This window comes from Sorex araneus, chromosome 5, assembly GCF_027595985.1.
Source record: "Sorex araneus isolate mSorAra2 chromosome 5, mSorAra2.pri, whole genome shotgun sequence".
Classification (NCBI taxonomy): domain Eukaryota; kingdom Metazoa; phylum Chordata; class Mammalia; order Eulipotyphla; family Soricidae; genus Sorex; species Sorex araneus.
The window spans coordinates 112,903,664-112,930,993 of NC_073306.1; the positions used below are offsets into that span (position 1 = coordinate 112,903,664).

Below are 27,330 nucleotides of genomic sequence, written 5' to 3' on the forward strand. Positions count from 1 at the left end.
GTTGATTATTTGTTTGAGAAACCATTTGCATATAAAAATAAAGAATAATGACAGCAATGAAGAGCTGAATGAAAATGACTGGGCGCCAAAGATTATACACAAGTAGTAAGTGCTAAACGTGATCAGGAAGAAGTGTATTCAGTACTGACCAGCATCATCTGGATGCTTCCTAAGACCTGGAGAACGAGGTAAGACTACTAAGTCGGAAGTTTAGGGAGGAAGATCAGTAGAGCAAGGCATTTTAAGTGGTTTTTTTTTTAAACAAATACCACATTCACCAGCAAAAGTATAATATATATAAAAATTTCAGAGTAGGGGCTGGAGTGATAGTACAGCAAGGAGGGCGTTTGCCTTGCATTCAGCTGACTGGGGTTCGATCCCAGCATCCCATATGGTTCCCGAGCATGGCCAGGAGTAATTCCTTAGTGCAGAGCCAGGAGTAACTCCTATGCATTTCAGGGTGTAACCCCCCCCCAAAAAAAAAACAAATTTCAGAATGGACAACTATGACATGAGCCACAAAAAAAGTTTAACAGATCCCACATCCTCAAGAATTCTTGGGACATTTTCTTCTACAGGTCTATAAAAACATTGTAGCTTTTGCTTCAGTGAAAGGTTCTGCTGTTGTTGTTGCTAAAAGCAGAATTCTTATATCTGGAAAAATACAGGCTTTGTATATAAGACTCAGATTAAACACTGCAACTATTCCCTTCTTGCTGAGAGATCTTGGATAATGATTCTGAGATTAACAAAAATTGCTCAAAGTCACAGTGTTGATCAATTAAACTAGACAAAGAAATTTCACAGAGCCAGATAGGTGATATGGGGGAAGTTAAGGCTCATGGCACAGGAGCATGGGATCCAGCTCAACCCCCAGAATCAGGGAGCGAACTCAAGGCATTGCAATGGCTAAAAGCTGCCTTTTACTACTGAGCCCACATCTGCAGTCAGAAGAATAGAATACATTTTAAAAAACCTTTTTTTCTACTGATGTAGAATTAAAGAGAACTATCTGAATGAAATACACAAATATTACATATACCTCCTAGAGAGATTTAGCATAATTGGGTAGTGACAGATGAAAATGTTAGAACATTTCCAGAATTTAGAAAGTTTAAGGGAGCATCTTAGAAATAAAAGGTCCCAGATTCTAACTCTGAAAATTTTGATGCAATAATTGAAGATTAGTTTTAGCAGTACAGTTAGTTCAAATCTCTTATTAACATTTTTTTAACTCCCTGCTCAGTACCTGGCCAATGAGTCAATAATGGTGCAACTACCAAAATACTATGTTTTTAAGAACATAAAATAATCCACCCAATGCAATTATAAGAAAAGGGAAAAATCAATCAAATCAAACCCCCTAAAGAAATTTGGCTGGAACTCATGAATTAGTACTACCATTTTTACAAATGCAATTTTTACTTTAACTGTAATTTGAGAATTTTACCCTTTAAAAAAATTTCTAACAAATTATTTTCTGTACATTTTGGAAAATGCACAAATAACTTTAAGGCTACCTAGCACATCTCAACATGCATCATCACAAAAGTGTTCTCCAGAGAGCTTATTAAACTAACAACCCAATCCAATGTATTCACTGCATTACTATAAAGTATAAAAAGAACCACAGTTGAGCCAAAACAAATTGCCAGCAAGAATAACTGGCAGTGATAATATATCCCAGCTTTGGTAATTGGACAATATGATAAACAGAGAGCAAGGAATTATATTTGGTCTAGTCGCCCTATGAAACAGGTTAAATTCTGGGACAGCTACATGTGAGTACTGCCCATTCTACCTTAAATAAGCCAGGAAACAGTATTCCTATGTCCTCAGAAGGAGTAGTTGCAGATTATCTACCCTCATATAATTAATTCCTCGTCAACTCTGCTAAAGTGAACACAGGAAATAAAGGACCACTCAAGGGAAACATTTTAGGTTTGTTCCACACAATAATAAAAAAATAAGAGGAGTCCTATGTGTTTATAACAAACAAAGTTATTTTGAGAATTCATGATAATGGCTGAAGTCAGGGCATCTATTCTATCAAGGAATGGAACTATTTTTTTCTAGGAGCTCTATTGCCCAATACGGGGCTGGGGGTGGGTGGTGGTGGTGGTGTTTCTTTCTTTTTTGTTCCAAGCAGGAAGATGGAAAAAGCTAATTGAAGAACCTAAGAAATCCTTCCTAACAAAGTTCCCTAGATAAGTGTAGAGGGGGTAAGAGAGTAGATCAAGGTTGGTAAAATGTATTTCTGAGCAGACAATTCACACCACTACAATTAGCCTCTATCTGTGGAAACTGAGTGCAGAACATTTTAATGAGGTTTTAAATATGAAGAAAAATAAATTAAAGTCCCTTAATGACGAATTTTCAGGATTATAAATCTGAATCAAGATTAACCAACCCTTGGAAATGATCACTCTGAATAAGAACTGAATGCTGGAAGGAGGTAAAGTGATATGCATGTTACCCTTTGCAAACCACAATGTCGAAAAGGAAAATAGGAAAACAAGGGAGAGAGAAGAGAGTGAGAGAGAGAGTAGAGAGAGGGGGGTGAGAGGGAGGAAGAGGTGAGGGGGAAAGAGGGGGGAGGAAGAAAAAGAACAGTGTCAGCCATAGAGGCACTTCGAGAATTTTTTTTAAAAAATCATTTCAGGTTTAGGTCTAGGGACAGCTTGTGGTTTACGGCCAGTCTGAACAGTCTACCTCGTCTCCTAGGGATGTTTCTATTCTTGTATTGAAGGTGTCATACATAATGCAGCACTATGAATCTTATTTGCAATTCCACGTGAGAGCCACAAAATGAAATTCTTCAGTTTGCAATGGAGCACTAGGTTTTCTTAGGGAAACATTCCGGATTCCAGTTCTGTTAGGTTCTAACAAGGCTCAAATCTGCATGTTAATGGGACCAGCAAAGCCCAGAACTAAACAAAAACACAGAATTAACCATCCACATACACTGAAATCAAAGCAGCAAGATTCTTATATTTTCTTTTCTTTCCTTTTTTTTTTTAAACCACCAACGGCGTTACTATATGTATCAAAAGTCCATGAGCTACCCAGGCAGTAGTTAACCCTGCAGAGCAGCCAAAGATTGAGGAGGAAGTAAGAACTCAGGTTGGAGCATAGCTGCATCAGATCTGCAGTCATTTCTGATATTCAAAACCTAAAGCTGATAGACTACAGAAAAACAACATTTCTCCTTAACCTTGAAAATAGAGATCAACAGTCTACCCAGGAAGATTTTGTTCAAACAGCTGTGATGACTGGTTATTTTTGGCTCCTGGTTCCACTAGCCCTCATTGGCTGCAGTTACAACATGTGCTAAAACACATCAATTAGGAAAAATGGACTGTCACAGAGTCAGTCAGCTAAAAATTACCAGAAGCTCAATAACCAAACAAATATTCTACTATCAGTCCTTTCATGGTAACTGCAAAACATTAATACACAAAAATAACCATTCTTTTATGCAGATTTATTAGCAGTTCAATATTCTTGGCTTAATTAACATCGCATTTACATAACAGTATCTAATTAATTTCCAACTAAAGACACTGTGGGCTAATTCAAAATGCATCATCCTTTTTTAACCAGCCTATCAACCCCACTCTATCATAATCTGCACACTGTTTGCATTCACATCATTAGACAGGAGGGGGCTGGTTTAGCGCGACCACTCCTGATGGCGTGTGGGGTGCCTAGTGGTACTGAGACCTGAGCGGGTCCACACCACGCAGGGCGACTAGTCCTGTACTCTCTCGGGCTCCTGCAGAAGAACCCTGTCAGTGTCACTGTTCCAACAGTGCTTTCAAACAAAACACTCAAGAGCTGCAAGTCCTTGAACCTTGCCTCCTTTTCTCTAGAGATTCTGAATATCTTTATCAAGTTTTGTGATAAAGCTCTAAAAATATTATATAGATAGTGAAATGAACTCTGCACTATTTCCCGATGTGGCCATATTAGGAATGTAAAACAATCTTTGAAAAATAATCAAATAATCTACATATTCCCCACAGTCAAGGTATTTATTCTTGTGCCTGTTAGGAGCAGGCTTGGGGGATGGCAGTGGTGGGAGGTGACCCAGGGTTGGGATCTGTGCTGGAACACTGCAAATCCATAACAAGTGTACTATGAACGACTCTGTTCACCATGGTGTTTAAATACTTCATATAAAAAGATACTTATTCTTAAAAGCCACTAACATACGCATAGACACTTTAAAACAGAATTGTATTTATCCCAGATACTTAAATCTGGCTGGCTCAGTTCAGAAGGCATCTTCTTCTTCTTTTTTTTAATTTTATTGAATCACCGTGAGATAGTTACAAGCTTTCATGTTTGGGTTACAATCACACAACGATCAAACACACATCCCTCCACCAGTGCACATTCCCTATCACCAATATCCCTGGTATAACCCCCTTTCCCACCCTCCCCCTGCCTCCATGGCAGACAATATTCCCCATACTCTCTCTCTACTTTTGAAAGATGCCTTCTCTTAAATAAAGAAAGCCTTAGCTACTCCCAAACTCACCCAAAGCTTGTAATTGACTATTTCAATAGGGACATACCTAATCTGTCTATCTAATTGAGTCTGAAAAGCACCAGTGAGTAAAAACAAGGTCATATAAAGATATAGTGAGCAGGAATTTAAGTTTATAGAAAAATTTCAACACAGATAATATCCCTTCCATTTCTCCAAATGGAACTTCCAAATCAAACCATTTACTAACTTCTGGTAAAATCTAAGTGTTAATCTCTCAGAAATCCTAATCCTAATTTACTGCAAGATCTCTCCCTCCATTTAGATTTAAATTAGGGATTCAGGAGAAAAAGATTTTCAAAGTAGTTAAGAAGTTGTGACTGGCATCTGTTTTGCTTATGAAGGACACTGCAAGAAAATTTCATTACTATTCCACTCCCATTCCCCTAAATAGAGAATTGGGTAGTTTTGCACATATTTGTATGTATATTATTAGCCTATTTGTCCAATGGAAAAAAAATTCTCTGATACCACCTTCCCAATAAAGAATATGAACAAAATGAAACCAGGAGTGCTCTTATTTGCACATGACTGATAAACCCAGAGAGCAGAGTAGACACATGCTGAGATCTGGGACTGATTTCACACAAGTGTTCTTTAACTTTTTCATGTCTGTGGCCAAGCACCTGTCTGCATGTCAGTCCACAAACCAGCAGTTATAACACTGCAGTAGACCGACCACTGTTTGATAAGAAACGCTCTCCTGCAAGGTATATGGCTTACTGGCTCAGACACTTGAGGTCATGGATTCAATCCCTGGCAGGAGGGGGAAAGGGAAAGAAGGACAAGAGCAAAGTCTTACTCTTCTTGGAAACTCAACACACAGATCTGAAAGTATTTTTTCCAACCGAATGGTAGTGATTCATTTAAAAACAATTCCCAAGGCGGAAGAGGTAGTACAGTGGGCAGGCTGCTTGCCTCGCACACAACAGCCTGGGTTGGATCACGGGTGCCACATATGACCCCAAAACACTGCCAGAAGTGATCCCCGAGCACAGCACCAAGCACAAGACCTGAGCAAAATCGATGTCCCTCTTCCTCCCCCTCACAAACCAAATAACTCAAACAACTAGACGGAGTTCTTCAGGAGGAAAAGAAATAGTTAATTTTTATGTGGATCAGATTTGCTATGATATTTAGATCGTGAGACCTTTACACACTAAAAATTACCATTATAGCATGCTTCCTGAGCACTGAGCCAAGAGTACCTCACAGAACCACCAGATGTGCCCTCTAAACAAAACAAAAATTCAGGACAGGCTGGAGAGCCCAAGAAGCACAACACAAGTCTGGCAAGTGCGAGTCCCGAAGACGGACCCCTGGCACTTCAAGGAGTGGCCACGCTTACCTGAAGCATGACTACGTGTGGTCGCTTAAAGACATTCATTATATAAAACTTCCCACGTAGAATAACTAAGGCATTACAATGCTTTTGTTTATGTGCGTTGGTTATTGATATTGACCTTATCTGATATTAAAACTGCCTTCATTTGTAATTTCACAAAGTAATTTACATGGCAACATATTGTTTTATGAAAAATTAATTTAGAAAATAAGCAACTTTGTTCAAATACTTATATTTTCATATTTGTATCAGCATTCAATCTGTTGCGATGTTATTTATATAAAATATATGAAGAAAAGCCACCCTCAAAATGGAGTGGAAGAGGTAGAAATCTGAATGGGTTTGGGGAATTCAAGAAATACTTAGATTCTGAGAACCAGTGGTATAGAGCAAAGCACTAAATCTAAATGTTAATATAATCACCCATTTGTCCATACTTGACTCTCATGTAAGTCGGTGTATGGTCTTACAGAGAACATCGATGCTCTGAGTAAGTAGAAGTAAAACATTTGACCATTCTCAACTAAATAATGATAGTCTAATAAAGGCAAGGGATAGATGTATAATCTGTGTATAATTTCAACCTAGAACATTCTATTTGGTACTTAAGGAGCAAAATTAAATGTTTCATGAAAATCAAAGGATTGCTAATAAGAAGTGAAATTACTTCAATTTCAATTTTTTCGACATGACCTCTTTCTTAGCATGTTTTATGTCCAAAACAGAGTTACATACACTACCTCCCATCAATACTCCAAAATGGGATAAGGTCCAAGAACAATTAACAGTGACATTCTAAGATTCCCCCACCCTCTTGTGGATCAAAGCTAGAACCATTTTTTGAAAGGTCAAAATTTCACCTGGCTAATAAAGTCAGTCCTATTTTTAGACACTTTTGTTTCTCTCTGAGACAAAGCATATTTAATATGGATATGAAATCAGGAGCTGTCACTCAGCCAATTTAAACTTCAGTTCTGACTGCAGGCTTAAAAGGCCCCACTCAGATTTCCTTATTTGCATTTTTACCATCAACACAAGCATGCATCTCATAACATTAACAAAGAAACCACTCGGCATTAGAACTCTCTTTGCCTTGTGGGTGGGGAAGAGCCCTCCTAAGTGATGCTTAGGGATCTGAGATCCTGCGGTATCCCTGGCCAACTGCGAGTTATTCCAAGTGAGGGTCTGGGGATGTGGTGCTTCATCTCAGTGGTCCTCCAGGGCCTCCAGGGCAGCGCCTGGACATATGTTTGTGGGGGGTGGGGGGTGGGGGGGACCCGTGAGGTACAAGGGAGCAAATCAGGGTCAGTCAATATGAAGCACTATTTTTGATATAGTTCACCTATAAAAAGCATTCTTCTAAATCTTGACCTGCACCAGCAAATGGAACCTGAGATGCCTTCCTCAGAAGTGACTTACACATGTTTCTCATGAGAAGAAAATGGGAAAGATGCGTATCTGGGCCATAGGCACCGCCCACAACTTCTGAACACACAGCTGCCTTCCTCCCTGCCCCCTGCTGTGCTGCTCTTAGAGGCGACTACCACCGATGGTGATGTGCTTGAAGTGAAGCTAAGCGGAAGGCAGCCTGGTCCAGCCTGGCTTACTGTCTTACCAAGAGAACCTTCTTTGCAAATAATGGTTCAAAGTATCACAATATGGACCACACAGATTAGTGTTCATATTGCGATTTAGGATTTTTAGAATTCCTTAACAAGGGTATATCCTATATTTTTTATTCTATCTAAAGAATCATGTTTTGATAGGTCAAAATCTCAAATGGCTCGTAAAGTAATAGACCTTATGAATACAAATGTGAAAGTGATACATAGTCATGTCGGGGCTGTGGCAGCCCAGAGAGACACTCACAAGCACAGTCAAAATATACTCATAGAGGTTGAAAGGTCTACACCTAACATACCCAAGGAGATGCTCCTAATACATATGAATTTTTCAACTAAACTCTTGTGTCATAATACAGCCGAGGTTAAGTTTAAAATCAACAGCATGTTATCATTCACCAAGTAGCTGTGAAGGGCCTGAGCTGGTGAAGTCTGCCTCCTCACCAGGACCTTTACTTTCACAGCAAAAGAGGAAGCTTTTAATTTAATAAGAACATACAAACTTAGCATTTGCAAGGAGAGATTAGTGGTACTGCTGCTTCAAAATCTAGTCTGCATACCAGAAACTATCATTTCATAGGTGGCCGAGGAAATTTTTGTGGGAAAGTGACTTTCCAGATTTGCAGTCTTCTTAATGGACCTGTGGAAGTGTTTTTTCCATTTATTTTCTTTTTCTGGTGGTGGTGGGGATTGGCACACCCTTGCTTTGCTTGTGACGGTGTGCAGAGAGGCATGTGGTGCCAGGGATCTAATCGGGGTCTCCCACAGGCAAGAATGCATGCAGCTGGCTGAGCTCTCATCTCCATCACTAAAACAGTGTTGAAAGCCCATTAGTTTTCTCTCTTGTAAAGGAATTTTTAAAGAAGAAAATTTAAGATAAAAAAAATAACTATGCAAAAATGATTTATTTCACCACTGGCAGGTGGCTATCTGCAGTTTATTTTCCCAGTACATAAACATCTAACTAGGGCTTTGGATAGTGAAGGTGTATGCTCTGATGTATATTAAGCTATACTTACCATGATTATTTTCCAATATATACAAATATTGAATCATCATGTTCTAGAGCTGAAACTAATTTATATTTCAATGACTCCTCAATTAAAAAAAAGTCCGTATGCTGTACTGCTTCAACTTACATGGTGCTACATGTTAATTATGCCTCAAACAGGAAACAAAACTCTTCTGTAGTAGAAACACTGATAAGGAATTCTATAAAATAATTACAAATATGTGTTTTCTCTTGATGGGAATCATAGGACCAGACCTTGTCAGAAATTTCGTATTTGCACAATTTTATTCTGTACCTGTAGGGAATGAGTCTGCAGGAGAACCCCAAGCGTTGTGTACATTTGCATCTGAAGTCGCCAAGTGGCCTGTGGAAAGACAGCTCTCGGGGTGGAGCGTGCTCTGCATGCAGGAGGCCGGGTCCAGTCAGAGCAACTGGGGTGGTCTCGAACCCGAAGCCAGGAACAGTCCCTGAGCTCCACTGGGCTAACCCCCAAAACAAGGCAAAACAAAAAACTGCATATTTTGTGTCCCAACTATCAAACTGGTTTCAATTATAAAAGTAATGAGTAACACAGTTTTCAGTTCTTCCACAAAAAATATTACACTTACAGATATGAGGGGGCCAATAAAATATCAATTTTTTTATAGTTGTTCATGATGACTTAGTATCACTATATCACTATATCACTGTTGTCCCATCGCTCATTGATTTGGTCAAGTGGGCACCAGTAACATCTCCATTTGCCCCTGTTGTGTTCAGGGTCAGGGGAATGAGGCCCATTATTGCTACTGTTTTGGCATATCGAATACGCCATGCATACAGAGCTTGCCAGGCTCTGCCGTGCAAGATTCTGCACCAGAGGCTCTCTTCTGGGAGCTTTGTTTTATAGTCTCTGGGTCTTGGCTGTTGATGAGATTACATGGCACCAAGGGCAGTTTGTGGGTGTGACTGCCAAGCTACTGGAAAATAGGGGATCTGGGTGAAGGAGGCCCAGTATCATCCAGGCAGGCTTGGAGTTCTCAGCCACTGGTCGAGTATACCTGGGTACCTCTGTGTGGTGGGTGTTGGAATCCTGAATGCCTGTCACAAATCATCACAAACAACTTTGTTGACCACAGTGTTTATACAAAGTGTAGGGGGAAAATTTACACATGTAGGCCTTAGCTATTTCATGTAAATTCCAAAATATATTAATATAGAATTGTTTTAAAAGTTGTATTAATGACAGGTGAGACATGATTATTACCTTAATGAGATCCAAGTATAAAATAAATTTAATGTAAGATACTTTATATTCCTGAGTTGAAAACATATATGTAAATAATAGGCATTTTATTGTATTATATTAAGTGGTTTTAATTTTCTTATTTATATAGGTCAAAATTATATAGTAATCACAAACTGGCTCTTACGAATTTACTTTCTGATCATTCTATTTGCCATTTCTTTAAGTGTTGTTGGAATAAGCAATATAATCAATTTGTTCAGTGCCTAGGGGGAGGTCAGGTGGGAGGGAAACTAGGAACATTAGTGGAGGGAAGGTCACACTGGTGGTGTTGGAACACTGAATGCTTGAACAACTTTGTGAATCATGGTTTTTAAAAATAAAGATTAATTAAAATATAAAAAAATTGTTATAGATTGGGTCACATGCTTGTACCAGTGTTGAGTCTTACGGTTTTGATGTGCCTCGTGACCTCACCTCTAAACACCTGAAATGTGAAATGTCCAAGACCTCTGCCCTTACGTTAATGCAGTTCAGCTCCTCATTCCCAACCCTCCCCACATTCTCCCCCACCCCACAAAGTTCTCCCTGCAAAGCATTCTCATTTATACAACCCATGGCATGGGGTTGCCATCATTCCTTACTCTGCATCTCTTTTAGTAATATGAACTGTCATTCCACTCTTTTAGCCTGCTGAAAATTCTGTCAAAAGCCTGAAAGAGGTGTCTCAGAATGTTTTTTTATTCTTTTTCTTAGGAGACCCTTCAATTGTTCTTTATAATTGACATTTAATAATTTTTATTATTTTATTTATTTTTTAAAAAATTTATTCTTTTATTGAATCACCATGTGGAAAGTTACAAAGCTTTCAGGTTTAAGTCTCAGTTAAACAATGCTCGAACACCCATCCCTTTACCAGTGCACATATTCCACCACCAAGAATAGCAGTCATTTAATAATTTTAAAATGATATGTCTTAGGGGGGCTGGAGGGATAGCACAAGAGGGTAGGGCATTTGCCTTACACGCGGCTAACCCAGGTTCAATTTCCAACATCCTATATGGTCCCCTGAGCACCGTCAGGGGTATTTCCTGAGTGCAGAGCCAGGAGTGACCCCTGTGCATCGCTGGGTGTGACTCAGAAAGAAAAATAAAATGATACGTCTTAATATAGGTTAATTTGGATTCAGGTACTTCGGTGTTCTCTTACCTCCCGAGATACTATGGTCAGTTCTTTTAATCAGGTTTGGGAAATTCTCAGCTATTGTTTTTTTTTTGAATTTAGCCTGTGTTCCCTTGACCTGCCTGCACACCATGTTTCTAATGCTCACCCTTCCAATGGAATTTGATATTTCTCAAATTTGCTTCATTGTTCATAAATCCTGATCTTCTCTCCTCTTTCATTTGAATCACTGCTGTATTCAGTTTCTATCCGTTTTTGTGAGATGAGTCTACTGCTGCTGCTCTTATTAGATCGTCTTCAGTGTGTTCTTCAAACAGTCTCCTAGGTGAAGAACTCCTTATACTTCTTGTTTGTCTTTGAGCTGCACTGGGCGGTGCTCAGGGCTGACGGCTTGCTCATAGCAGGTTTTCAGGGATCATACTGGGTGCCAGGAATCAAAGCAAGGTCAAGTATGTACAAGGAGCACTTCATGAGTTTATCTCTCTGGCCCCTGAAGGCGGACATCCTGTTTTGTGCCTCATTTTAGAGGAAATGTTTTTAATTTTTCAACACATGGAAAAATAAATTGGCCCAGTCTCTATGGTAAACAGTATAAAAAATTATCAAGAATTACCAAGAATGTGAAAGAGACTACCATATGAAATAGCACTTTCTCTTTAACACTACATAATAGGCAAGATCCAGAAACAACCTAAGTGCACAATGATAGAGCCAGAGAGATGACACAGGAGTTGAGGCACTGCTGACCTGGTTCAGTAATGGCACTGCATATGGTCCTTCAAACCCCATCAAGAGTGAACCCTGAGCAGAGAGCAAGGAGTAAGCCATGAGCACTGCTGGCGTGGCCAAAATCCAAAGTGCCCAATAGTAGATGAGTAGATAGAGAAGATATGAGATAACCATGGCACCAGACTTCACGCCAGCTTGTTTCCACTAGGGGCGCCCCAGTGGGGGGCAGGTGAGAGCCCTCCCCACCCTAAGGGACCCAGCCCTGGCAGCCGACCTCCACTAGCCAACTGCTGCCATGCTCCAGGATTGTTTCCACATGCTCGAAACGAACCTCACACATGAGTGAACATATTCTTGGACCGCGTGGCTACAAAGCGGTCACATGACATCACCATAGATGGAAATATATAAATATATATGTGTGTGTGTATATATATATATATATGCCTCTTAGAGAGCCCGGCAAGCTACCGAGAGCACCCTGCCTGCATGGCAGAGCCTGGCAAGCTCCCTGTGGCATATTCGATATATCAAAAACAGTAACAATAACAGTCTCATTCCCCGACCCTGAAAAGAGCCTCCAATCGTTGGAAAAGATGAGTAAGGAGAGGCTGCTAAAATCTTAGGGCTGGGACGAATGGAGACGTTTCTGGTATCCACTCGAGTAAATCAATGAATGGATGACAGTGATACAGTGACAGATATATATATATATATATGTACATATATATATGTACACATATATATATAATATCTTCTTTATCTACTCATCTGTATCTACTCAACTGCTATTGGGCACTGTGTTCTTTGGTCACATTTTAGTTTTTCTCATAGTTGATTAGTATTCCAGTGTCTGTGTATTTATATGTACACACAGACACTGGAATACTAACCAACTACGAGAAAAACTAAAATCTTTTGTGACACGGGTGAGTGGGTCATATTAATAAGCAAAGTAAGACAGGAGGTTAAATACCAATGATCTCATTCATACACAGGATATAGAGAAGAAAAGCAAATGTTAAAAAACAAACAGAAATAAGTCTTTGGACTCTCTAGAACTGAGGTTACCAGTGGGGAAAAGGAGAGAAATGCGGGGGCAATTCTTTGACATTTCTCAATTTATGAGAAATGTCCTTGTGGTAAAGGGCTACTGGTATTCTGAAGGTGGGTGCAGTGTGATGACACTGTGCAGAGGTATAAAATTATATACCTAAAATCAGTCTCATAAACATTACCATAATAAAAATTACTGTGCTTACTTCATTCTAAATAAAAAATCAATTTTTATACACGCCAGACTCTGCCGTGTGGGCGAGATACTCTTGGTAGCTTACAGGGCTCTCCCAAAGGGGAGGAGGAATCGAACCTGGCTAGCTACCGGTGGCGTATTCGACATGCCAAAAACAGTAACAAGTCTCACAATGGAAACGTTACTGGTGCCTGCTCGAGCAAATCGATGACCAATGGGATGACCGTGGCGGTTTTATACATGAAGGTAAAGTTAATATCAGATTACCAGTAATGAGATTTAGTTTTTGTATTTGCTATAACCTCAGTTTTGTATTTGCTATATTCTAAGTAGTAAAGCCAAGAAAGTAGCATATGAAAATTTATAATAAACATGTCTGATGTTTAGTTCCACTTCCACATATTTTCCATGGGAAATTACATAACAGAACATTCACTGTATCACTGTCATCCTTTTGTTCATCGATTTACTTGAGTAAGCATCAGTAACTTAACATCAGCCATGTATTAAAAATGTTTACCTGATTTGACTTATAATTGAAATATTAGAAACAACCTTAAGAGAAAAGAGGCAATGATCATCAATTTAAAATAAGAAGATGCCTATGTATGAATTCAGAGACCTGGAAAGATCTCAAAAATTGCTGTTAAATAAAAAGCAAGTTACAAAATACATAGTAGTGCTCTTTAATATATAAGTAAAGATAACCATAAACACATATATAACTGCATGAAAAAAGACATTGTAACCCAAAATGAATAAATAAGGTTTCTCTGGTTGAAGCAGGAACTTTTATGGTGGGGAGAGGTACTAAAGGAATAGTTTTAACTTCTATATAAGAAGTTAAAGTATGTAAGAAGTTGAACTACTATGTATTTACTTACATATTAAACAAGTTTTTGTTTTGTTTTGTTTTTTGGGGGCCATACCTGGTGATGCTCAAGGGTTATTCCTGGCTCTGTACTCAGGAATTACTACTAGTAGTGACTGGGGACCAGATGGGATAATGGGATTGAAACTGGGTCTCCCAATGCAAGGCAATGTCCTACCCCCTGCACTATTTATTCAGCTCCAAATTAGTCATTTGAAAATCATGCTTCTGTTTTAGTTTCATCTTTATTTTGACTATAAGCAGAAACTTAAAATGATACTATACATGCTTGAAAATGTTGTAACTAAACTAATACTATGGGATCCCATTAGAAAACACTGTTAAATTGTGCAGTTTAAATTAATCTACAGACATGGATTAATTTAATGATCCCAAATATTGATTCCTGATGAGGTATAGCTATTGAATTCAATACAGCATGTAACTGTGCATTATCATATCACACTACAAAGTATCAATCTTTTTGGAACATAGCTCTAATAAAAGCAGTATGCTTTACGGAATCAGCATCAGGATAAATAAATACAGTGCAAAATAAACCTTTAAATTAAGATCAAAAGAGACATTTAAAAGTTTGGGCATTCTTCATCACGGGAAAGAATCTTCCACTTTGAGACTATTATATATCAGAAAAGCTCCATCTGTTGTATAATTATCTCTGATAAATGACCTGATGCTTTGAGCTTCATTAGAGAAAAGGGGAGAAAAAGATGCATAGAGAGAACTGTAAATAAATCTCCCCACAATATTTCACTAAAACCAGCCCAGCAGGAAGTCATAAAATATTGTTAATAGGTAGTATTTCCTAAACGTTGCACTAGCATAAACTAGCCTGTTTTATTCAATATTTAGTCTTTTGAAATAGACTAAATTTGGAAAAGGAGAAATTGGTGTAATTTAGGGATTAATATAAATTTTATTGATACAAAAAAATTTTTAGCCACATGGGCAGCAGTGAAGCTTTTTCGGAATCAGAGAAGCAGAGTCAGACAGCACAGTAAAGTACAGTATAGTACGGTACAGAGGCGCAGCCAGGAACCCTGCAGCACGCTCAAAGACCCCAAGGCAGCACAGTGAGGACAGTCTGTTAATGCATTTCAACACTATTTTATTTTAAAACTCAGAAACCAGTTTCCAAATGAATAATGAAAAATTTTGTTCAAGGTTTTGAGAATCCATTTCATTTTTTTTTCTCCAGCTGAACAATGTTTACCAGTGATTACTTCAGGTTGTCACTGTCACTGTCATCCCGTTGCTCATCGATTTGCTCGAGCGGGCACCAGTAACGTCTCCATCTTGAGACTTGCTACTGTCTTTCAGGTTAATGTCTACAAATACATTATTAGCAATTCTTAGTATTTCAAATCAACTACCTTGAAACAGTGAAGGCTTGCTTCTCAACTCCTCGGAGGTACACGAAGACTTAGAGAAGCTTTGAATGCAAGTCTAACCAACAACCACTATCTCATCACTGGTGAACACATGAGGGAACCTCAGGGTGCATGCAGGTCCCTCCCGATCCTGCAGGATGCACCACAGTGTGACCCATGGCAAGGGCAGTGACCGCCACCAGATCTGCATCTGCAGTGGGTTTGCACCAAGATGAGTGCAGACACCTGTCAAAACAACACACTCAGGCTTCTTTATTTGAGCTAAGTCATACTGGGGGTCCTTCTCTGGGACATTTCAGCTGCAGTCTCCTGGTAGCTTCCTTCTGGCTTCTACGCCACACAAACAGGAACCTGCCTCTCCACTTGAATGCCATGTTCTTGCCTTCTGGAGCATCAGATAATTTTGATTTCCAACATGATCAGCACAGCGGCAGAAGCACCCCTGCTGGAAGTACATTCTTGGCTGGAACACCCACACCTGCTGCTGCAGCGACTGAGGAGACTGTACTGCCCAACACTTCAGAGCAACGAGAGCCAGAGAAGTCAGGCACGTGGATGTCTGTGTATCACGAACAGAAGCAGAGACACTGAGGCCACGGGGGCAGCCCAAGGAGGGCCTGGCCACACAGCAAGGCCGTGAAGGCTCTGAGCAGCAGACACCCACTGCCCTGCGGGACGTGGCCAACAGGAGTGTGGGTGGGCTGGAGCGAGCCAGACTGCGGACACGAGACAACTGCTCCAGCCAGCATCTCACAGGGATGGAAGAAAACTCAGTCAGCACTTCCAGCACTGGCTGGTATGTCCCATGGACCACAAAAAGAAAGATCCAAAGTTTGCTAACAAGGGCTTGGCAAACTTTCTCTATACTAGATTTGGTCTCTCAACACCAAGTACCCAACTTTGTTGTTGTAGATCAGAGAAAATGCATAAAGATACAGCCATGACTGTGTTCAAACAGAACTAAATGAACACTTTGAGTTTTTATAATCTTTTACATTATAAAATGCCACATTAAAAAAAAAGAGAATAAAATCATCCTTAGCTTGTAGGTCATACTAAAACATGATGATAATACTGGGTTTGGTCTGGGGTCTATAGTTTGCTAACTCATTTTATAAAATTAGTTATATCAGGCCATTTATGTCTTAGTAAGTGCTTCTAAAAGTTCGGAAAGCATTTTGTATGAGAATGAGACTAGAACATCGTGTCATTACTCTAGGTAATCTCTTCCTCTGTAAGACTAGAAGCAGACAAGCCAACTTTTGTCTAACACCTACTTTCCATGTAATATACAGTGAGGTTGTGGGGAAAAATCCAAACTGAAATCCCCAACCCTGGGTAAGCATGCCCTGTCACAGGATCAGAAGGAAGGATGCCCAGGCCTTTAAAATGAAGCTGGTTTGACCTTAGTTTTGATTGTAGAGTTCACACATGGCACCTGAAAGTACGGGGTGACTCTGGTTCGATTCCTGGTACCTCAAACAGTCCCCCAAGCACCAGCAGCAGTGACTCATAGACAGAATCAGGAGGAAGCCCAGAGCATCTCTGGGTGTGGCCACCCCCCAAATCCACACACACACTGAAATTTGTTTCTTGGCTTTTCTGCCCTAGCCTCCTTTCTGACTTACTCTCCTCCTTCCTGAATTCTTCAGGGTGCAGGATCTGTTTTGATCTCGAAGTCCTCACCACTTGTCTTTTGCAATAACCACAGGTAATTTCACTGGAAGCCTAAGGCTTTGCCTGTCATCTCCAACCCTGACTTCTCTCCGGAGCGCAAACTGCCCAAATAAATACTTAAATCTATCTCAGATTAGCAAATCACACCATTCTTCTAGATCTTGAAAATCCGAGAGTTATAATGACATGCCACACACATAGCCTCCCAACGCACACACTTAAATGAGATTATCTTCAGAGGGTTATTTAACTTAAAAATTACACGAACACATTTAGAACATTAATCTCTTTCAAAGTAAATCTGAAGGTAAGCATGCTTTTGGGGGGTGGGGGGGCAGTCCTAAACTAAGCTCAGGAGACTCAGGGACCCACCAAGGATTCCTGACATGGCCCAGAAATGCTGTGTCTACTCAGGTCACGGTGGCCGGGCCTGGGGCCTCCAAGCATGTTAGGCTATCTCCTGACCCTGAAAGCTGGCCATAAGAGTTCAAATCCAGGCAGAGGTGAAGGAAACAGGTACAAAGATAAAATTTTGTACTAAAAGTAAGACTTTCCTTTTGTATGGTTAATGTACACCAAAAAATCCACTTCTACTTGTTCTGAGTCCATCTACTTTAAAATCCTTTACTTTGCCATTATAAAAATCCTTGCCAAAGGTAACCTTCCAATGAAGATCTGAGGATCTGCCTCCAGAAAAACTTATGTAGTCATATATATGACTTATAAATAGAATATACAAAATTACATATAATGTGTATAATCCCAATTTCTGTTTGAAAGGATTTTCCATGATGAATAAAGTAACTTGATCATCATGAGTTTCTACATCCATGCAAGTATGTAAACAAAAAGTATTCATCTTGCCAGCATGAGCGTTTCTACTGTAAGTGACTATCATATTCACGACGTAATTTAATGGATTAAAAGCATGGACTCTAAAAAAAAGGCCTGAATCTGAATACTAGTTTGTGACCACAGTGACCATAGCCAAATTACTGCTCTCTCTGTGCTTGTTTTCTTATCTGTAAAGTGGGACTGGTAAGCGCATCTCGCTCACTGGCTTGACGGGGGAGTCAGAGAAGCTCCGGGGCAGGACAGAGCCTTCCACACTAGTCCAAGTGCGCAGTACAAAGGTCATCTCAAAACCACACAGCGTGGCTGCTTGTGGTGTATTTTCCTGGCCTGCTCCTTATGTATGGTTCAAATCAGACACAATTTCATCAGAAGAGATGCTGAACAGTTTCAACATTCCCCTTCCTTAGATTTTTTTTTAGTGGTCTTTTTTTTTTTTTCCCTGGGTCACAATCAGCAGTGCTCAGGGGCTACTGCAGGCTCTGTGCTCAGGAGACCAAACACAGTGCTAGGAACAAAATGCGGGTACACCGGCATGCAGGGCAAACACCTTAAACTTTGTGTCGCCTCTCTTACCCTACTTATTTAACCCCGGGGCCACACCCTGCAATCTTTAGGGAACCATGTGGTGACACACTAACCCAGGCCTCCTACATACAAAGCATACATCCATGTACTTTGAGCAAGAGAGAGAACACAGTGGGCAGGACACTTATCTTACACACAGCCAGCCCAAATGCTACAACGTTAAAAGTATTAAGTACACAATGAACTTCTGTATCAAACATATGGTAATAGGATACTACCACGGGGGACTTAACTAACAGAATCTTACCCATTTAAAAACCTGTATTCTAGGAAGTATATAGAATTATTATCATTTAACTACCTAGAAACTTTCAAGGTCCAGGCAGTGACAGAAGGTTTTAACCCAGCAATCCTAAATCAAGATTAAGTTCTCTAAACCAGAGGTTCTTAACATCTGATGCACATTAGAATCCTCAGCAGAGTTCAAACAGATCTCCGTTCTCCTTCCAGACCAATTAAATGAGACTTAGGGAAGAATGCTGAAGGTTAAAATAGTTTTAAAAAAATTCTCTGTGGGTCTAAATTGCAGCCAGAGCTGAGACACACAGCTCCAAACTGGATCAAAAGCTCATGGACCTTGAGAGTCCACATGAAAGGCGATCCTTTAAAGAAGAACTGCAGCTCCATGGAAAGGCCGGAACTTATCTCCCACTCACTAGCTTAGAACTATATGTTAACACGTAATCTGTCTGTGCGTGTGTGTGCGTACACAGTAGGGGGGATGCACCTTGGGGGGCACTCCCACAAGGTGTTCAGAAAGTCTGGGGGGCTAGTCCTAGCAATACTTGGCAAATCAGGCTGATAATTCACTGTGAGAGCTGAGGAGGTGATATGCCTTGGGCCTTGTGATTCTGGGGCCCACCAGAGCAATCCTGTATGCTTCGGGCCTCAGCTTAACCCAACGATGCTCCAGAGTCGAACTCTGGTTAGGAACATGCCGTTCGTGTACCTCAACAGCTGGACCTCCTAGTCTACTAACACGAAGTCAAGTCTTGAAGGAAAATAGCTGTTATCTTTTTCTGGGATAGACGTAACTCCGGGTTGTTCACTGCCCCATAGGATCTGGACACTTACACTCCTCTTGACTTGGTGAAGTTACATTCATTTCTGTCGGGAGCGGCTGCTGGCTGGAGCTGAGAGTGGGCGTGGTTATCGAGGTATTGTCGTTGTCACTGGTGGTCTCTTCAGAAAACAAATCTGACTGGCTGTTACTTGTACTTGGAGCGGAATCATCATCTGGTTGTTTCTTCTGAAAATCTGTAAAGAAAAAGTGAGAAAATTATTTAATCAGAAAGTTCACACTTGGGTATTAGAAAACAACATTAAAACTGAGGGACCAGGGTATGGCTCAGGGTAGGAGAGCATAGACCTTGTTGCCAGAGCCCCTAGGACCCCTAGTCAAAATATGAACCAAACAAAACTGATCAACAAACTCAGAATGTAACGACACAGTGGTAGAGTCTTAATTGGGATGACTTATTAGAAGTAAAATGGTAGTGGGGTGCAGTTAAGGCTTTCCAGATTCAGGCCCAGAGGGCGCAGTGGTGAAAGTGGCGACCTTGCCAGCTCTAGGGCCCTGGCTTAACCCAGAATCCTGCCCAAGTGCATCCGACACAACCATGCGCCCAACACTTGGTGCCACAAACAGTGCAGATGATCTCACACATAGGCTCTACAGCTACAGCTCACACTTCAGGGGAGAACTACTACGACTAAAACCGGCAGGAACTGTGGTTAGAAGTGAAGGTCCAGCAGCTACCCACAAAGAACACTACAACCAGGAAGCGCATGAACACCACAACCAAGTGACTGTGAATGCTGTGCACACGAGTCTCAGCTCCACAGTTAAACCGAGTGACTCCAGCAACCACAACAGCCAAATGGGTGCACTCCCATTACCATCTCCATCCTGCAATGGACAGCAGGAGAAACTTTCCTAGGTCTTGGTACTGTTCAGAAGAATTGTAGGCATAATAATTTTGATTTGCAAAGCTAACTGCATTTTAAAAGCTTAAGGGGGAAGGAAGAAAGGACAGACTAAGAGAAAGGAAGGAAGGAAGGAAGGAAGGAAGGAAGGAAGGAAGGAAGGAAGGAAGGAAGGAAGGAAGGAAGGAAGGAAGGAAGGAAGGAAGGAAGGAAGGAGGGAGGGAGGGAGGAAGGGAGGGAGGGAGGGAGGGAAGGAGGGAGGGAGGGAAGAGGGAAGAGGGAGAGAGGAGGGAGGGAGGGAGGGAGGGAAGAGGGAGAGAGGAGGGAGGGAGGGAGGGAGGGAGGGAGGGAATGAAAGGAAAGAAAGGGGGAAGAACAGATATATAAGACATAGCAGATACTTGGAAATCCTATTCTAGAAATTTATAAGAAAAATACTGAAAATAAACAAATAAACATGATAAAGAAATCACTGTATCACTGTCATCCCGTTGCTCATCAATTTGCTCACAGGCACCACTAACGTCTCCATTGTGAGACTTGTTATTGTTTTGGCATAGCGAATATGCCATGGGTAGCTTGCCAGGCTCTGCCGTGCGGGTGAGATACTCTTGGTAGCTTGCCGGGCTCTCCGAGAGGGGTTGAGAAATCAAACCCGGGATTGGCCTCGTGCAAGGCACGCGCAAGCCCTACCTGCTGGGCTATCACTCCAGCCTGATTAAAGGTTCATGATAAATGTTCAACACATAAAAAAAACCCAGCAAATACCCAAAATTAGAAACTCAATAGCTATAACACTGTCAGAAAATATACTTAAGCCAGAACACATTATTAGATTTAAAAAGGATCGTTATATAATGGAAGAGAAAGAATTTATTCAAAAAAGATATTCTACACTTGTAAACAAAGCCTCAATATATGCAAAGCATTAATGGAAGACTGACAATTTTACTACCATATAAGATTTCAATATACCTAAGATAAAATAATTCATAAAATCAGAGAAAATTAAAAAACACAGAGGAGAGACAGTGAGGCGGGACAGGTGCTTGCCTTGCATGCGGCCAACCCTGCTTCGCCCCCCACACCCTACAAATGGTTCCCTGAGCACAAAGCCACAAGTAAACCTTGAGCAGTCAGATGTGCCAGAAATAAACAAATGGGCTCCATGCAAGGTGTTCACTCTGCGATGTGAGGGGCTGGGTTTGACCTCTGGCATTATCAAAACCAAAAACCCACAGGCCCATTTGCCCAACAATAAAAAATGCAATACAAAGTACTGGTAGAAGTGGCTGTAACTTGGTTAAACCTTGATATATAAAGCATGTTATTAGGCATGTCTCCAAGGATGCTAAATTACTGGTAAGATGCAAACGCTATTAATAAAGCAATTAAATTAAAAATTGATAACCAAAAATGTGATGAAGTTGGAAATTTCAAAAATATATTTTAAAGTCATGGGTTAAATCAAAACTTAAAAAACAAAACAGTTTAATAACTATATTTATATCTTGAGAGCAGATTATGTACATCAGAGACATCTTTCCTAGGTGTATAGCTAAAACACACAGCAGAGCCACTTGTACGTGGATACTAATTATGCACTGTCCATCACTGTATCACTGTCATCCCCTTGTTCATCAATTACTTGAGCGGACACCAGTAACGTGTCTATTACACTCAGCCCCGAGATTTTTTTTTTTTATCATTTAAATACCTTTATTGGGTGTTTTTTTTTTAATTTATTTATTTTTAATTAGAGAATCACCGTGAGGGTACAGTTACAGATTTATACACTTTTGTGCTTATACTTCCCTCATACAAAGTTTGGAACCCATCCCTTCACCAGTGCCCATTCTCCACCACCCGTAAACCCAGTGTCCCTCCCACCCTCCCCAATCCTATCTCCCCCCCACCCCACCCTGCCACTGTGGCAAGGCATTCCCTTCTGTTTTCTCTCTCTAATTAGCTGTTGTGGTTTGCAATAAAGGTGTTGAGTGGCCGCTGTGCTCAGTCTCTAGCCCTCATTCAGCCCGCAACTCCCTTCCCCCACATGGCCTTCGACTACAATGTAGTTGGTGATCGCTTCTCTGAGTTGACCTTTCCCCGGAACGTGAGGCCAGCCTCGAAGCCATGGAGTCAACCTCCTGGTACTTATTTCTACAGTTCTTGGGTGTTAGTCTCCCACTCTGTTATTCTATATACCATAGATGAGTGCAATCTTTCTATGTCTGTCTCTCTCTTTCTGACTCATTTCACTCAGCATGAAACTTTTCATGCCCATCCACTTGACTACAAAATTCTTGACCTCCTTTTTTCTAACAGCTGCATAGTATTCCATTGTATAGATGTACCAAAGTTTCCTCAACCAGTCATCCGTTCTGGGGCATTCGGGTTTTTTCCAGATTCTGGCTATTGTAAACAGTGCTGCGATGAACATACATGTGCAGATGTTGTTTCGATTGTACTTTTTTGCCTCTCTGGGATATATTCCCAGCAGTGGTATTGCTGGGTCAAATGGGAATTCAATATCTAATTTTTTGAGAGTCGTCCAAATTGTTTTCCAGAAGGGCTGAACCAGTCGGCATTCCCACCAGCAGTGAAGAAGGGTCCCTTTCTCCCCACATCCTCTCCAACAGCGGTTGCTTTTGTTCTTTTGGATGTGTGCTAGTCTCTGTGGTGTGAGGTGGTATCTCAAAGTTGTTTTGATCTGCATCTCTCTGATGATTAGTGATGCAGAACACTTTCTCATGTGCCTTTTGGCCATTCGTATTTCTTCCTTGGTAAAGTTTCTGTTCATTTCTTCGCCCCATTTTTTGATGGGGTTGGATGTTTTCTTCTTGTAGAGTTCAACCAGTGCTTTATATACCATTGATATCAACCCCTTATCTGATGGGTATTGTGTAAATATCCTTTCCCATTCTGTGGATAGTCTTTGGATTCTGGTCACTGTATCTCTTGCGGTGCAGAAGCTTTTTAGTTTAATGTAGTCCCATTTGTTGATCTCTGTTTTTACTAGATTGCTTAGTTCCGTGTCACCTTTGAAGATACCTTTATCTTCAATATCGTGGAGGGTTTCGCCGACCTTGTCTTCAATGTACCTTATGGTTTGTGGTCTAATGTTGAGGTCTTTAATCCATTTTGATCTGACTTTTGTGCATGGTGTCAGGTCAAGGTCTAAACCCATTTTTTTGCATGTGGTTGTCCAGTTGTGCCAGCACCATTTGTTAAAGAGGCTTTCCTTGCTCCACTTCACATCTCTTGCTCCCTTATCAAAGATTAGATGGTCATACATTTGGGGTTGTGTGTAGGGATATTCCACCCTGTTCCATTGGTCTACGGCTCTGCCTTTGTTCCAGTACCATGCTGTTTTAATTGTTACTGCTTTGTAGTAAAGTTTGAGGTTGGGGATGGTGATGCCTCCCATCATCTTTTTCCCAAGAATTGTTTTAGCTATCCTTGGACGTTTGTTATTCCATATGAATTTTAGGATTGCTTGATCCATTTCTTTGAAGAATGTCATGGGTATACTTATAGGGATCGCATTGAATCTGTATAATGCTTTAGGGAGTATTGCCATTTTGACAACATTGATTCTCCCTATCCACGAGCAGGGTATATGTCTCCATTTCCTCATGTCCTCTTTGATTTCATGGAGTAGCGTTATGTAGTTTTCTTTGTAAAGGTCTTTTACTTCCTTGGTTAAGCTGATTCCGAGGTACCTGATTTTCTGGGGCACGATTGTGAATGGGATTGCTTTTTTCATGTCCCTTTCCTCTGCCTCATTGTTTGCATATATGAAGGCCATGGATTTTTGGGTATTGATTTTGTAGCCTGCAACTTTACTGTATAAGTCTATTGTTTCTAAGAGTTTCTTAGTAGAGGTTTTAGGCTTCTCTAGATATAGTATCATGTCGTCTGCAAATAGTGAGAGTTTGATTTCTTCCCTTCCTATCTGGATGCCCTTAATCTCTTTTTCTTGTCTAATAGCTATCGCAAGTACTTCCAGTACTATATTGAAGAGGAGTGGTGAGAGTGGGCATCCTTGTCTTGTGCCTGATCTCAGAGGAAAGGCCCTTAGTTTTTCCCCGTTGAGGAGAATGCTTGCCGTAGGCTTGTGATAGATGGCTTCGACTATCTTGAGGAAAGTTCCTCCAAACCCCATTTTGGCGAGGGTTTTCATCATGAAAGGATGTTGGATCTTGTCAAATGCTTTCTCTGCATCTATTGATATGATCATATGGTTTTTATCTTTACTTTTGTTGATATGCTGGATTATGTTGATTGATTTCCGAATGTTAAACCATCCTTGCATCCCTGGGATGAATCCCACTTGGTCGTGATGTATGATCTTTTTGATGAGTTGTTGGATCCTATTTGCTAGTATTTTGTTGAGGATCTTCGCATCGGTGTTCATCAGGGAAATTGGTCTGTAATTTTCTTTATTAGTGGTGTCTTTGTTTGCTTTTGGTATTAGGGAGATATGTGCTTCATAGAAACTGTTTGGGAGAGTTCCTGTTTTTTCAATTTCCTGGAAAAGTTTGAGGAAAACAGGCAATAGGTCTTCTTTAAATGTTTGGAAGAATTCGCCAGTGAAACCATCTGGGCCTGGGCTTTTGTTTTTGGGGAGGTTTTTGATTACCGTTTCAATTTCCTTAACATTGATGGGTCTATTCAGGTATTCCAGGTCTTCTTTCTTCAGTGTTGGGAGATTACAGGAATCAAGGAATCCATCCATTTCTTTTAGGTTCTCCTTTTTTGTTCAGCCCCGAGATTTTAAGCAGTTTCTCCTTACTCATCTTTCCCAACAATTGGAGGCTCTTTCAGGGTTGGGGGAATAAGATCTATCATTACTGCCGAGATCTCCAAGGCTGCTAGGATCAGGACTGGGCCTCTTCCACACATATCCCCCATTTTCCAGTAGCTAGGCAGTCACACCCAGAAACTGTCCCCTGGTGTGGTATAATCCCATCAACGGCCAACATCCAGAGACTATAAAACTAAGCTCCCGGAACATCTAATAGCCTAGTTCTCCCTCTTGGAGAACCTGACAAGCTACTGAGAGACTATTACCTGCACGGGAGAGCCTGGCACACTCCCCGTGGCGTATTCATATACCAAATACAGTAAAAGATATATACATCCCTCTTGGAGAGCCAGGCAAGCTACCAAGAGTATCCCGCCCACACGGCAGAGCCTGGCAAGCTACCTGTGGCATATTCGATATGCCAAAAACAGTAACGGTAGGTCTCACACTGTCCATGGAAGTAAAAAAAAAAAAAAATCCCCAAACCAAAAATAAGAACCATAAATGCTAGTGTATTCAAACAATGGACCGATACATAGTGAAACAGGAACTACTGCTGTACATATGACTGTGAATCGGCCCTGGACCGGACACCTCGCCCCATGAGCCCGGGGTGCACAGCGAGCTTTCCATGTAGGAGGGTGGGACTGGAACCCTGAGGTGCACTGAGTGCTGAAATAGCAGTATCTCCTGCCCGGACGGGAGTGAGAAACCCCTGAGCACGCATATGGTGTGGCGCCCAAACAAACATGGAAATGCATCTCAGAAGTACAGAGTGCTTGGAGAACTGGACCACATGCCACATTAATTAAACTGGATTTCTCTCTCACACCGACCATTAAGGTTACCTCAAAAAGGATGGAAGATCCCAAGGTTAGACAAGTCCCTGGTGCACAAGGAAGAAAACACAGGCAGAACCCTTCCAGGATATGAACCTCAGATTTTAGTCAATGATTTAACTCCAATGGCAAAAATAACAAAACCAAAAATGAACAAATGGAACTACGTCAAATTAATTTTTACATGGCAAAAAGAAACGGATTAAGATAAAGACACCTTACTGAATGTGAGAAAATATTTGTATACCATAAGATCAAATGCTAATACTCAAAACATTATAAAGCATTCACAGCCCCACCCTCAATACAAGCGGCTTATCCAGGTCTGCACGCAGCTCCTTGGCCCCGAGCTGTGGCTGGAGCCCGGGATATATCCCAGGAGTTCTCTGAAGGATGTTGTGTCCGTCCAGCATCAGCACCAGCACAACAGGATCTTCTTCTGGGTTTCCCAGAAGTACATGCCACACAGAATTCTTTCCCCACTGGGACCTCCCTGAGCACCCCAGGGCTCAAGGAACCCATATATTTGGGCCTGACTGGCCAAGTATCTCTAGGAGGCAGACTGAGGTTTCTGAGCCCTATATAAAGAGTAATTCTAACCAAAAATGTCTTATGCTAATTTTGATGCATTTATTCAACTTTATCAAGTCAGAAAAGGAAAAATATCCTGAAATTCCATATACCACATCTTTGAGCAACAGAAACTCATATTACGCTCTAACACTTCCTAAAAATCCCGGTGTGCATTGACATCTGAGCAGAGTGGCCAGCGTCCATTCACACCTACTCCGCCCGGCACTCAGCGATGCTTTGTGCATGTAACTTAGTTACCTTATTTCTCAGAGGAATGATAACAAGGCAGGTAGAAGAAATACCAATTTGCTGATGAGGAAACTGAAAAACAGAAATTTTAGGTAATTTGTTCCAAGTTAACTGGGTTTCGTCTGTAAAAAGAGTTATATCTACCTCTCAGATTAATGTGGTCTAAATAAAGTGATAGAAAAAGGGTCTGATACAAACAACAGTACTAAAAACAAGAAGTTTAGGGCTGGACAGGGCTGAGGGGTCAAGCATGCTGGCAACCCTGGAGGCCCTGAGCAGCACTGAGTGTGTGTGAACGGATGGAGTCAAACGGAAGGGGGGAACAGACCTGGGGTGGTTTCTCTCCTGTGCGGGATGCTAAGGACACTGTACGGAATACAGGCAACAGAGATGAAGAGCAGGAGAACTGTCTCCAGCAGACATTGCCACTGGGCAGGGAGTGCTACTACAGAGGCAGGGGGGCACAGGAAGGAAACTGGGGACACTGGGGGAGGGGAGTGAATGCCAGTGACGGGACTGATGTTGAAACACTGACTGCCTGAAAATCACGGGTATCTTTCTAACGTTGTAATTAGTCGTGATTCCAAACAATTTTGAAAACATTTGATCTTTGTATT

At 41.0% G+C, this 27,330-nt stretch overlaps 1 protein-coding gene across 2 annotated transcripts in view; it reads right to left on the minus strand.

Annotated features, from left to right (window-relative positions):
- ZFAND3 (zinc finger AN1-type containing 3) overlaps positions 1–27,330 on the minus strand; it is a 302,188-nt gene that overhangs the window by 66,615 nt on the left and 208,243 nt on the right. For both annotated transcript variants that reach the window (XM_055138548.1, XM_055138547.1), the window contains exon 3: positions 19,394–19,576. In XM_055138548.1, the coding sequence (XP_054994523.1) occupies positions 19,394–19,576 (183 nt within the window). The remainder of the gene's footprint in view (positions 1–19,393; positions 19,577–27,330) is intronic.